General features: G+C 41.7%; 1 protein-coding gene across 5 annotated transcripts in view; it reads left to right on the top strand.

The window, feature by feature from the left end:
• klhl29 (kelch like family member 29) overlaps positions 1-14,698 on the top strand; it is a 281,080-nt gene that overhangs the window by 224,217 nt on the left and 42,165 nt on the right. For 4 of the 5 annotated variants that reach the window (XM_011491437.3, XM_004083387.4, XM_020714692.2 and 1 more), the window contains 2 exons: positions 2,726-2,908; positions 11,722-11,902. In XM_011491437.3, the coding sequence (XP_011489739.1) occupies positions 2,726-2,908; positions 11,722-11,902 (364 nt within the window). Of the gene's footprint in view, positions 1-2,725; positions 2,909-11,721; positions 11,907-14,698 lie in introns of those variants that run through there. The other variant, XM_023953095.1, reaches the window with a different exon arrangement.

Consider the following 14,698-nt stretch of genomic DNA (forward strand, 5'->3'; position numbering starts at 1 on the left):
AGAGCTGTCAGGATTTTGTTATCTGTTCATCCCCAAACGCTCTTCTCCATCCTTCGATCCTGCATCCCTCCATCCCCGTACCTAACTCCCATCAAGCCTCACGCTTACTGACAGTCGTCCCTCCGAGGCCTCGTTGTCCAAGAACAACACTCGTGCACATGCTCCCACCCATCCGTCCGACGCGATGGCGTGGCTCGCCGTCAGCGGTGCCCTCCTCGTGTTTGGCGGTGCTCTGACAGGCCGGCGCCGGCTCGCGTTAGCTTGTGAATGCGTCCGGGGCTTCAGGGGTCAGAGCCGCCCGGCAGCCGGAGCACCCAGATGTGGAGTCTAGCTGACGTGTCCGGTCAAGCAGAAAGCACAGGGCGCAGCCGTGCATGTGTGCACTAGGTGATGATAAGGACCTGCGTGTGCGCAGACACGCTCAGCACGCCGGAGCGGCGCGTGGAGGAATCGTCAGCTTAATTAGATACTGTGGGGATTGAGCAAACAACCAGGAAAAAAAAAACTGTCTTTGAAAATCACGCTGGCTTCTTCTGCGATCACAAACAAACACATCCCATCAGGAAGTGCATTTTCAACAACAATATTTTTAGAAACGATCAGTTTGTTCACCAACTTACTGATGTGGAGATGAGAGGAAAGGTTTTGCCTTGATTGGCTCAGATTGGAGCAGAAACTTTGCTTACTTACCTGGGGGACAACAACAAAAAAACTCAAAAGCAAGATGAGAAGAAAAACGGCGTCCTGAAAAGGAGAAGACAACACTTTGAGAATCCTGTAGCAAAATGGCATGAAGAAAAGAAATAAAGGACAAACATCTGATGCTACGTTTACATGCACGCTCTTTAATTCACGTTCTTGAATGCATGATCGCTTTTAATTGGTCGGCACTTCCATAAATAAAAGGGGACGTCATCCATATGGCCCTACCAAATGTAGGTTCCTGATTGGTCAAAGTTTAACCTGCTGAGCGCCTCTTAGTCTCCCATTCATGCCACTCTGGTTAGTTCTGCTTTTGACAAACTCTTTAATAAAACAAAAAGTCGCCTAATCTGTTGGTTTTATCACCATAGCAACCATTTCATTGTTGGGTTGCCTGGGGGTGACAAACAGGTCTATGTCGATTTTGGAAGTATTGACAAAAGTACATGTTTGGATTTCCCTGGCCGTAGAGGTTTTAGTTAACCACGCCCACAATCCTGATGTGCTCTTATGATATGTCATATCGATCCAATCAGTCTGAGTTCATGAAGAACAGGGGAACGCCACTTTTGCTAGCTCACCATGCTAATTCCGGGCAAAATCTACACATTTTAACGGGAACATTTAACTAAGTAGCTTCCCAATGGTGCTTGAGGAAGGAGGAGTTCCAGTCTGTAGCTGATACATTTTTTTCCTTTGAATTCAAGTTGGCGGCCTCTTCACCATGTCAAATGTCAGGAAAACTGTGGTTGTGGTTGTAGACTTAACCTGGTGGCATCTGTGTGAACTTTTGTGGAGATAGCTTGAACAAAAGTGTTCTTATTATGACCTGAACTGACTTTCACTTGTGCAGCTAAGGAATTCGGTCTTCAGAGATCATTTTGTGATGCTCCAGAACACCTTCCCGCTGATGAATTGTCACTTTATCACCGTCTTTTATTTGGAATAAAACCTACGGGGTTCAACAAGACATCCTGGCCTAAATTCCCTCCAGGATCTTTCCAGAGGATCTGCATAAAACCCTCCCGAGTTTCCTTTATCTTTTGCTGTGACCCAGCCACAAATCCTCCCTCAGCCATCTTTGTTTTGTTAGTTTGTTTTTCCCACATAAAGAAAGAGTCAAATCTCTCAAAAGAAAAACACAACAAAAAAAATTCTGGCTAGCTTTAAGCCGTCCACTAAGTCTAAGCTCTTTGTCCACGATATGTCCAAGGAAGCGCTTACCGCGCTTTCTTTTGGCTTCGCTTCGGCAAAGCTCATTGTAGTTTTCTGTTTCACCGGCTTTGAGAGAAAAAACAATAGTGGGGAAAAAAGGTAAATGTTGTAATCATATGTAAAATATGTCAGCTTGGGTGTTTACCCAATTGTGTGAGGGAATATCGATCCAAAGAGGTGAACCAGCGGATTTATGACGATTCTCCACCTTCTCTTCTCACTTCTTTTTCTTCCACTCTTCCTCTCCTCATCCTCTCCCTCCTTGGCGTGCCTCCCTCTGTCCGCCTGCCTGCTGCTTTCTAACACAGCTCATCTTTGTCTGCTCGCCTCGCCTGCTGCTGCTGCAGACGGAGAAGACCTGAGGACACACATGTGGCCGCCTGCCAATCTGTGTGTGTGTGTGTTTTGAATCACTGGTGTCTTTATTCCTCCAGCTACGTGTGCGTGCATGCGCCTCCCCGTCTCAGAGCAGTGAACCAAACGTGTTTTCAAGTATCCCCTTAATCTCACAAGTCCACCTTCACATACAGATGTACACAAATTGATTTGCCTATTGATTTTGCGATTCTCTTATACCATGCTCTAATGGTGCATGTTTCGCTGAGTGTGCCCAAGTAAATTTGTAGGTTAGCGCTTGTAGTGCGTGTTGAGGACATATGGCAGCCTCAATAGTCTTGCTAATTGAGTTATACTTTCTCATTTAATGTTGTCGTTTCTTCCAGGCCAGAGAAAAGTTTGCTTTTTGGGATTTTGTGGAGCGTTTCTCAGAAAACCTCTTTTTTTTTTTTCTGCCTCGTTTGTCCTCCAGGTGTTGCAGAGGTGATAGTTCTGGTGGGAGGGCGTCAGACCATCGGCATGAGCCAGCGCTCTTTGACAGCAGTCACCTGTTTTAACCCCCAGAACAGTAAGTGGTACCCGCTGGCCAGCCTGCCCTTCTACGACCGTGAGTTCTTCAGTGTCATCTCTGCGGGAGACAACATCTACCTGTCAGGTGAGCTGAACCGTCCACCCAGACTGCACCACAACAGTAAAGACCTCAGAATTAAAGTTCATCTGTTTGTCCAAACGCTTTGAAATGAGGCACAAAACCTTTACTTTGGCATTAAAGTTCCACTACCATCATTATTTCATCCATTTTTCAAAGTCGTGTCGTGCCATTTTTAGCCAAAATCCAAAAAGCCTGCGTAGTTTTCTAGGATGTAGTTTCTGCAGAGCTGCAGTAGATCGTTAGAAATTCACCTCTCAGCGCCCCACCCGCCAATTTAACTGCACCCCTTAAAACACACACCCTATAACCCTCAAAATATACACTCCAACACAAACACACACACGTGCACACACACACACCCTCACAAACACACACACACATTTCACAAGGATGGTGGGACCTAAGATCTGTCCCCTACCCCATCCCTGGTAGTGGGTATTGGGCCCTTGGCAATGGCAGCCGTGTTCCCTGGGTGATGGCTTCCTGGGCCCAGCAGTCCTCTCTCCATGCAGGGAGAGGGATCCCTGAGTTCTCTGGCAAGACCAAGAGCCGGGGATCACATCACATCTGAGCCGGGGGGTGTCCGTGTCCCTGTGGTGTGGGTTCTGATCCTTGCCCCTGAGCGCTGGGCCTCGCCAAATTTCCAACTGTGGGCGAGCCTGTTTGGGACATGTTTACAACACTCCTTTTAGACCCCCTCTTCCCCTGGGGGTCCTCCTACTGGGCGGGGTCGGCTGGCCCCTGCCTTGCTCTGTCCTGGACCAACCGTGGGCCGGCTGGGTGGCTGCCTGGAGCGCAGGGCGAGTCTCCCTTGGGGAGGGTCCTGGCTCGGACGTGGGGTTGGGGGGGGGGGGGGGGGATGCCCAGAACTCCTGGGTGGTGATGGGGTGCTCGTATGGGGCTCTGGGGGCTCTTCCAACACAAAAATATTTTCAAATATGATTGAAATAAATAAAGTTTGGCCTCGATTACAAAGGGGTTTATTCAGACATACCTCTGGTTTGTCAGAAGATTCTTAACCCCTGTTGTTAAAGTAAAATATGTCCAACACAAGAAGCCATCAGCTCTCATCTGTCTGCCCAGCTGTTGGAAAGGACAAGTTAAAAAAAAAAAAAACTTCACCTCTGAGTTGTGGATGGCACCGTTGGCAACCCCACCCCCCATTCTCCTGCCCGTCGCGGAGCAGGAAGCTTGTGGCCCGCCCACCGTATTTTCTACACCCTTTTTTCTATTGCGTGTCATCATCTCCTGATTCATTTGAATAAATAAATACTCAAAAATGCTATTCTTTTCTTTTCCTTTATCAATGTCCTCCGTCACCAGAAAAATGCCACTAGAACTTCCTTTTCATTAGAGTGTATTTTTAGATAATCATTACTAAACCAAAAAACTCTTTTTTTTCTTCAGTAAATTTAAGTTTATCATATTAAAGTTCGTGTTTGCTGTCTCGCTAATCTTTTAAATTGGTCCAGACTGAACTTACAAAATTACATTTAAACCAATTTTCTTTGTTAGGGAAGAAACACTTTTCATATTTCTATTAAAATTACTGAACAAAGGAAGAGTTTTTGTTGATAAACTGTAAATTATTACATAAGCAATTAACAGAAAAACATGTTTTTATCTTAAAAACTATTTCTTTAAGTTTTTTTTAATAGATTTCTTAAGCTAAAATAGTTTTTTCTAAATAAAGTTTTTTAGAATAGAATAAAATTGACTTTATTGTCATTGTGTTATGGAGAGAAATTAGACTCAGTCGGATTTGTGCGTGCGTAATTCTTGATTTGTGCGTAAATTAGGATTTGTGTGTGCGTGCGTAATTCTTGATTTGTGCGTAAATTAGGATTTGTGTATGCATATTCTTGCTTTGTGCGTGCGTAAATTAGGATTTGTGCATAAATTTGGATTTGTGCGTGATTTGTTACTCACATAATACGTTTTGTGTATAAGTTAAAAAAATATAAAATGAAAAAAATACAAAATGCAATTTACGTATGCACAAATTAAGATTACAACAGCTTGAAACTACTTACACACACACATCTTTAAAAACATGCACGAATCCCTTGTTACGCACACACAAAGCCAAAGTTACGCACGGATCTACCGTGAGACCAGTGTTGCCAGATCTGAGCGACAGTTTCCAGCCCAAACTCATCGTAAAACCCGCCCACCTCAATAAAAACCAGCCCAAATCTCAACCTAGCAAAAACCTAATGTTGAACGTAAAAGTATAGCCGTAGCCTAATAAAAAATGACGCAATAATAATAAATTATTATATAATAAGTCTGTTATAATAATTTTTTTTATAAAATAAGTACAGAAAATCCAGTTATAGGTTTCTCGTATCGTGTACTCTAGATGGCTTTTGATGGCGCCCCCCTCTTTCTGCCACTGCCAGGTGCTGGACCACAGCGTATGTCAATCAGCGGTGGGCTGGTGACTGGTGGATTAGAGGGGGCGGGGCCTACCTGGGTGCGCGTTGGCTGAACGTTCTCCTCCGGCTGAGTGTATAAGCAGGCTGCGCTATTTTTGTTCGAGCTGTAACCATTCTGACAAGGTTAATAAAAGCCAATAAAAGCCCTGCAGCATCTCCATCTTTTGGAAATGAACCCAAACGGCAGAAAAGGGTTCTGACTCTGCAGAGGCTCTGGGAGTTTTAAAACAGCGTCAATTATTCGCTGATTTTTGTTATTCACGGGGGGATTACTGTAATGTTTCATATATTCACAATGCTTTTTTTAGGCTATATATTAATTAGTATACTTTTACTTAATATTTTAAATAATAAGAAAAATAATAATAATGACAATAAAACCGCTAAATATTTTGAAAAGCAGCCCAAATTTTATAGACCCGCCCAATGCCAATTTTACCCGCCCAACATAACCAAAAGAAGCCCAATTGGGCGGAAACCCGCCCAATCTGGCAACACTGCGTGAGACTGTTTTCACGTCTCACAATTTCGTCCGTAAGTGCTGCGTTTAAATACCAGTGGAATGCTCGGTCATTAGAATTTTCCTATCAGCCTTCCCTTCTAAACGTATTTCCTTCAGTGGGTGTAGCAGGGCTTAAAAAAACTTTAAAGGAAAATAAAAATTATTATCTGAGAATATGACGTTCACTTTTAAACGCTAATATATATATTAAAAGTATATTATTCTCAGAGACACCAAATTGATACAAAATGCGTAACAGGAACGACCAGTAGGGGGCACTGTTTTTTTCTTCCGGAAAAATCAAAGGCAGTCAGACTAAGAGAGTCACGGGAAGAATGGCGGCCCATCTCGGTGGTCAACGCCCCGAAGTAAGTAGCCTCTATGTTCAAAACTAACATCTACTGTCTTCATGTATTGATTTAGTCATTGTCTGGATACGTTTAGAAGGGAAGGCTGATAGGAAAATTCTAATGACCGAGCATTCCACTGGTATTTAAACGCAGCACTTACGGACGGATTTGTGAGACGTGAAAACAGTCTCACTGTAGATCCGTGCGTAACTTTGGCTTTGTGTGTGCGTAACAAGGGATTCGTGCGTGTTTTTTAAAGATGTGTGTTTGTAAGTAGTTTCAAGCTGTTGTAATCTTAATTTGTACATACGTAAATTGCATTTTGTATTTTTTTCATTTTATATTTTTTTAACTTATACACAAAACGTATTATGTGAGTAACAAATCACGCACAAATCCAAATTTATGCACAAATCCTAATTTACGCACACACACAGCAAGAATATGCATACACAAATCCTAATTTACGCACAAATCAAGAATTACGCACGCACAAATCCGACTGAGTCTAATTTCTCTCCATATTGTGTCAACAAAATTCCAGAGATTGTTATTCAGTCGTATATTCAGAAAAGTAAACAACACAACAAAGTATTATAATCTAAACTTTAAATACTAATAACCCAGCTCTAATTTTAGTACACAGAAGTCAAAAGTTAGAAAGCGTTTAAGTTAACTTTTGTCAGGGATTCATATTAAAATGGTTAACAACCTTCAACTGTATAAAAGAACTATACTGAGTGACCGTTAAAGTTCAAGTCATAAACTGCCCAATCAGATGCCTTAATAAAAGTAGGTGGAGCCTGCTGGTCCCCACGTCCAACGTTCCGGCATAGTTCAGGGAGCGCTTGCAAGTGAAAGAGGTGTGGCCTTCGAACAAATTCACTTCTGATTGGTGAGAGCGGTTGGAATAGAAACGCTGACTCAGCCCAAGTCGGACCAATCACTGCTTATTGACGACATCTGGCTCCGTCAGACCTAACGATGAACATTTTACAAAGACTATGTATGAATTCATTGAAAATGTAGATAATTTCTAACAAAATCAAATTTAAATATACTTTTTAAAGACAAATTTTTAAAACAGAATGGATTGAGCACTGATGCACACTTCTGGGAAATTTCTGGACAAATGGTGGATGCCTATATGTTGAATACAGTGCCTTAAGTTGTGAAAGAATTTAGACTTTTAATCGATTTTGCAGTAGATTTCGCTTCTAGTTTCTACTAGAATTACTTTTTTCAGATCTTCTGCATCCCATTCTTTCATCAGAGTTTTTCTGTTTGTTTTCACAAGACTTTTGCATCAAACGTGTGTGTAAGAAAGAAAGATCGATAAAAGCGATCCAAAATGTCTCAACGCTCTCATTACAAGATGTTATTTCCTTCTGATGAATTATGCATTCTTCAGGTAGAAAAGAACTTTATGTCCTCTCAGAATTTTCTCACTGGAAACATAGCTGCGTCTGATATTGCATTAAAAAATAACCGCCTTCTGTTCTGAGCTGTATCTGACCTTTTGTTCCACTTTTGGTTTGTAAAGTTTGTTGCTTTCCTCTTATCCATATTTTGAATTAAGAATGATCAAAAGTTACATTACGTTGTTTTCAGTCATGACTCACAGTCAAAGATGAAGATTCATGTTTTCCTTTGTACCTTGAGATGCTTTTGTTTTGGGTTTTTTTCTATTTCACCACCTTCTTCAATTATTTAATTGATCAGAAGGTGCCACAGTTTTATATTCATCAAGGTAAAAATTGATTAGCTTGTTTTCTTTGTCAAGTTTGATGTCTGACATTTCTAAAACTATTACTGTAGAGATGCTTTTCCTTTGTTGTAACATCGATTCAACAAAATAAACCTTTCCAGGCTGTTGCTTTCTTCCCCTGACCTTTACGAAACATTTAAAGAGTTTTCAAAAGCAGGCAAACTCTAAATTCACTCATGTTCAAAAAGCTTCAGTTTCCACAATTACCTTTCATGTTTCGTTTTGTCTAGTTTCTTGGCTGGCGCTATAGTTGCTGCAATTTTCCGCTCCTAATTTGGTTCACAACTGTAATTCCTTTAAGTCACTCCTTTAGAGCTAAACCGAATTCCTTCCACCGCCGGCCACGCTTCCCAGAACCTTGCGCGTAAACCTTCACGCCGCGCTGTGGAAATGCAACAGGATTCCTCTTGCTTGTACCTGTCTTTTCCCGCTTCTTTCATATAAATGTAAATTTGTGTTTGGGCATCGGAACAGATCCGCATGTGTCCCGGGAGAGACACGGAGCCGGTGAGGAAATCAAGCTAGCCAGTCAACAGGTGCCCAGCTGAAACCCTCCTTACAGGCTGCTCGGGGTCACCGAGCCACGGCTGGTGTTGTATGTCAACTGCAGAGCTAACGGGTTTGGTTTGAAGAGCGCTGAAACAGGCAGAGGGGTGCTGGATGCCTGTTTGAGGGGTCAGCCCGGCAGTAAACACCTCTACGGTTCTCCAAACCTATCTTTGTTGACAGAAAATAAAATGTTACCTCTCTTAGAAGAGGTTTTGTTTGGATTATGCAAAAGCCTCAACCTAATACTTTAATGATTAGCCTATTAATTCAATTCAATTTTATTTATATAACCCTATTTTACAACAATAGTTGTCTCAATGGGATTCATTACTGTTTAATTTAGACTCAAAGAAAGAGTCCTAACTCATTCCACCAGAGGCACGGTGGGGCTCAGCGTGTTGCCCAAGGGCACTTCGACACAGCCGCCTCAACAAAACTATCATTTTACTCACAGAGACATCCTAACACTACTGGCAGATCAACAACACAATTAGAGAGCAAACAGCCGTTGTATAAACAAAAAGACAGGCAGGGCTGTGGGCTTCATATGAATCAAAACAGACGAACTTCAGGCACTGATGCTAAAGAAAAACATTAAGATAAGGATTTTTTCAGAGCTGGTATCAATGCTGAACACGTTGTGTACAAAGCCCTGGACACGCCATCAAAAAAAAATAAAAAATTATTCCTTCAGCTTGATCATTTGTGTGCAAAAATTCATATTTTTGTATCTTCAATTCTCACTACTAATTTGTGCGTACAAAATGTTTAATTGTGCACACAAAAGACTCATTTTTTTGCACAAATTTATTCTTTAGTATCTTTAATTCCTAATGCTAAATTGTGCCCGCAAAATCCTACTTTGTGCACACAAAATGCCAATTTATGTGCATTAAATTTTAGTTTTATGCACACAAAAACACTAAATTTTGCACATAAATTAATATTTTCTTATCTCTAATTCATAATTCTAAATTGTGCCCACAAAATCCGACTTTGTGAGCACAAATTCTAATTACACTACATGTTGCACAAATTACTATTTTAGCATTACCAATTCCTGCCTATCTCTAAATCCTACTACTGATCTGTGCACACAAAATCCTAAATTGTTCACACAAAATACACATTTTTGGGCTATTGAATATATTAGTATCTTTAATTTATACCACAATTTTTTATGCGCAAAATAAAAATTTGTGCACATAAAATGCTATATCCTGCGCATAAAATGAATACCTTGATATCTTCAATTCCTACTATAAATAATTTGTGTGCGCAAAGTACTAATTTGTGACAACAAATTACTTTACCCACAATGCGCTAATTTTTTTCACACAAAATACTAGATTGTGACCAAAAGACGCTAATTTGTGCACACAAAATACTACTCATGGCAAATGATTAATTTGAAATGTAAGTTTGGAATGTCATGTCCAGGCCTCCGTAGTTATGGACTGAAATTTGACAAATTTTCTTATTTTTTGTTTAAGTAAAGCATCAAAATTCTATCAAACTTATTTTTAAAACTTTGCTGCAAAAAAAGACTTATATTTTATTAACTACCATAATTATAAGACACTAGTTTTGTCACACGCTTTCAGCCCTGCGGCTTATTCAATGATGCGGCTGATTTATGCATTTTTTCCTGACGGCCGCTAGGTGCTCTCGAGCTGAAAAGGTAAGCGTGTGACAGGGGGCATACAGCACTTGCTGTCAGTCATCTGAGACGTCAATCTAATAACTGGCTGCACTGGAGAACTATGTATGTATGTATGTTATATACACTGCTGGATGCCAAACAGCCTCAGAGAGGAGGAAGCAGTGAGAGAAGCTGTATGTGTGATCTCATTTCCGGCATCAAGCCCATTTATTTTGACACACCAACAAGCAGCCAAACAGCATGGGAGCATGTTCTGCTCTTAGACCCCTCACTCATGGTGCAACAAAAAAAACCACCCATGCTCAGCCCTATTTTGGCCGTATCGCACAATCCCTTGCTGCCTTAAGACCCAACGTGTTTGTGTACTACAATATGACGCAGCTTTCAAGTTAAAAGCAGTGTGAAAAAAATCCACCATCACCAACAGGTTTGGAAAAGCCAGCCTGTTGCGTGACGGAGAGGACAGCGCAAGTTCAGGAGGGAATTTACCTCAGAGTGACACTGAGGACAACGAAGGAGACACTGAGAGAGAGTGTGACCAAGAATGTATGACGCTATTCCAATCCGAGATCGAGGAGGAAGACTTCCATGGTTTCGGTGCACAGGAGCAAGATAGGAAGATAAAGAAAGCTCTCAGTGACTTTTACGTTCATGTTTTATAAACCAGTCCTGTTACTACTATATTGCTGCTGTGTTACTGCCGCATCACAGGCCCTGTTTGGAAAGAAAAGCTCAGGTATAATATTAAAACTCTGAAAATTCTTTCTGTGTACCGTCGTTCTTTGTAAATATATCATGTGTTGAACCTTTCCTGCGATTACTTTTCTTCTTTCTTTCCTCTCCACTGAAGGCGGATCTTCTTTCGGGGTTCACTTCCCCTCAGATAAAGGAATATATAATAAATAAGGAATCATTCATCTTTCTCTGGGGGAAACCTTATTTTATAACAGTTTTCTTTCACTCTGTATAACAAACATAAACACACACCCCCAACACACTTTCGCTGCTCTCGCTCCATCTTGCGCTGCACGCACGCTCTCCCCTCCTTCTGCTGCAGCTCCCTCCTCCTTCTTACACACACACATCCACATCCACACACACATCCACATCCACAATCTACAACACAGTGTGGCTACCCGGGGGTTAGCCCCGCCTTCAGCCCCTAAGTCTCATGGGAAGTGGGGAATCATTGGTGTAAAGTTCCTCACCAAGAGTGAGGGGGCTGTGAGCAGAAGTGACGTCCATGCTGTTTGGCTGTATGTGGGTCTGTTCAAAAAGGCTTTAATGCCGGAAAGGAGATTACGTAATCTACATCTGTGTTAGCTTCTCCCTCTCTGAGACCGTTCATAGACGTGCATTGCGTCATCATCACATTGTTCAATACCACTTATACCCAGGTGCAGCTCATGTATGAACAATTCCGTTAATCCTTTAAAAATGTGATGGGTGCGGCTCTGTAGCCCAGAAATTATGGTACTCAAAAGCTTTTGAATTGACTCCATGTGATCAATCTCTTCAGGCTGTTCGTATCTTTGTGTCCCTCCAGGTGGAACAGAGTCGGGGGTGATGGTGGCTGATGTTTGGTGCTACATGTCTCTGCTGGACAACTGGAATCTAGTGTCTCGTATGACTGTTGCTCGCTGCAGGCACAACAGCTTGGTTTACGACGGCAAACTGTACACCATCGGAGGACTGGGCGTGTCGGGTAACCTGGACCACGTGGAGAGGTGAGAAGCAGCCTTTTTCTGGAACCAGCTTGGTTGGATGTTTGGTGCTGAGCAATGCAGTTATGAATAAATAAATATTCGCTCCACGTTGCAAAAAAAAAAAAAAAAAAAAGCAACAGATGGCGTAGCGGACTGCAGTGCGGTGCAGCATATTGCAAAAGTGGTCGGACAGGTTTGTTAGCATTTTCAGGGAAAAACAAGCCAACCGCACTGGAATATATTAAATGGTCACTGCTGGGAGGATTCTCTCTCATAGATCAGAGTCTGATTCCATCAATTCAATAGAAACAATTCACCTAGAGGCTGAACACAGCAGCCGATTCAGCCGCCGCCTTTTTTTCTGAAATGATTAAAAGTCTTTCAGCTGGAAGCTCCACACAGCCAGTGTTCTCTGGAGCTAATGAATTCCTAGTTGCGTAAAAAGTGAAGAAGGATTATCCAGATTTAATATTTTGGTTCATGTTGCTCTCCACCCCCCCCCCCCCCCCTTCTCTCCTCTAACCTGGGTTGATGAGTGGGTTTCTGCAGAGGGGAGGGGTCTACCTCCGCTTGCATGGCAGAGCAAGATTAACCAAAGCAATCAAAAGAACATTACTGAGTATATTAGAGCAGGCCTCTGCCGCTCATTACCTAGCAGCTCAATTGATCTCCAAAGCTGTTCACAATGCACAACAGTCCTCCAAATGAAACAGCCTAATTTGATATTCCTATAATACTGCTATTTGCTGTCGTTATGGCTGCATGTCGATGGAATATTTGCCCCTTAATGGAAACGCATTTGATTCATCCGTCTCCGAGCCGCACCGTTTGAAGGCTCGCCTGTGCATCCAGGGCATTGGGGTGTTTATAGGTGTTTCTCTGTCTTTGCCCCCCCCCTGAACATTTTCGTGTAATCACCTAGCTTCTCCGGGGCCCCCGGTTACTGAATCAGTTACAAGCGCCAGTAAAACTGCTCTCCAAGAACCGCTTTGCTGGCGTAAGGGGAAAAACTCCCCACTCAGGTTCAGAGCTGATGTGTCTTGAGATCTTTGGGAAAAGCCTGAGTCATAGCATCAAGTTATTATCAATCTGCGATCAGATTTCTGCAGAAATGTGAACTTTATGGAAGTCAAACATAAAAATGTGTTGAGTTTCTTTCAGGTTTTCCTATGATAAGCATTTCAAATGTATTATTCATGATGCACATTTCCATTTAGAATGTGTCGTTAGTGAGATTTCGTTTTTGTTTTTCACCGACCGGATGTGTGTTGACCTGCTGTAAACGCCTTTAACATTACCCCACTGATGAAATATTGATTAAGCGTGTGGCTGACGCGGGAGCCGCAGGAGCTTTCACGGAGATCAGAAATATTTGGTGCATTTTAAGCAAGTGTCACAAAGGCTGTAAATAGTTTGCAGATTAAAACCCCGTTCATATCCTGAGGACTCCCTATCACCAGAATTTGTAATGCTCCATTTTTGCATTTGTGCCTGTAGCTAGCATAGATATCAGCTGATATTTTGGGGTGGAATGACAATGCTACAATGTGCTCCATCCACAATTTAAACATCTAATTTGTAACTTTTGGCTAAAAACTGCTGTTCGTTTTGCGGCAGATGTGCTATTATTTGAGGGATCTGGGCATCTAAATTCAACTTTTGTAAGACTTTATTTTAAAGTTTTTAGCTGAGCATCTGTCTGTACTGAAAAGAAATCTCCCTTAGCGATAAATACATCCTTATTGATTGCACTGCAGTTTTGCGGCTTTATTTGCTTTTCTCGTAGCAGCCAATTTTATTTTATTTTTTTGTGGCTGACCATCAATGTCTTTTTTTTTCCTGCTCTTACCATAGTCCATGCCTTCCAGTTGCATCCTGAAGAAGCATGTGCTACCGTCACCAATCCTTCCAAAGTAAAATGCATAAAAAAGGAGCAAAAATCCGTGCTGGGCAAAGCTTTCGCAGCATCATGCATAATGCAGGTTTGTTTTTGCTGAGAACAACGAGCAGTTTTGAAGATTAAGGAGGATTTGGGAACAACAGGCAGCCAGTCGGTCAAGTCTGCTTGAAAGACAGGTGCTATAAATTATGCACAATCTCAGCAGCAGCCTGGTGAGGAGCTTTCCTAATTTCCTAAGACTCTTTAATCAGGGTTTATTCCCCTCAAAAATCGGATTTGTTTTATGCAAAAAAAAAAAAACAATCAGTTGCCAAATCTAAAACTATTGAAATGATGAATCATATACGTCCCAATCTTTATGATCTGGACAATTTGATATGGACTTTTCAATATTACTTGACCACAATGTGCTGTCACAAGAAATTCTGAAATATGTTAGAGCTCAAAAAACTAAGAATACAAATATCAATTTCACGATGTTTCAAGGCACTTGGATAGCTGAATAAACAAATCCGATTCAATTGGTTTTAAAGTAAGAAAATGTTGTGAAGTTGGGATTAAATCCTGGCCTGGAGACTGAAGGAACCCTCCTGTCTTTGGCACGCCAAGGAGGCGGCAGCCACATCTGAAGAGCAGTTGTAATATGGAAAATGAATAACATTCACAAATCATTAATCAGCGCGTGCCAATGGCTGCCTTGTTTGATAAGCAGAAGGCTGGTGGGGATTGTATCTGAACGGCATGAAATGATGCGACAGCAGGAGTTGATTTGTTCCATTAATGCATTGATTGATTTTCATTCTGCGTGTGTTTGCATTTCTGTCCACGCTTGTGTGTTCTCATTGTTTGCAGAGTATAGAGTACATTCATGTCACATTAGAGCTTCTGTACGCCTTCTACATTTTTTCATGCTTACA

The sequence above is a fragment of the Oryzias latipes genome, chromosome 24, assembly GCF_002234675.1.
Source record: "Oryzias latipes chromosome 24, ASM223467v1".
NCBI lineage: Eukaryota > Metazoa > Chordata > Actinopteri > Beloniformes > Adrianichthyidae > Oryzias > Oryzias latipes.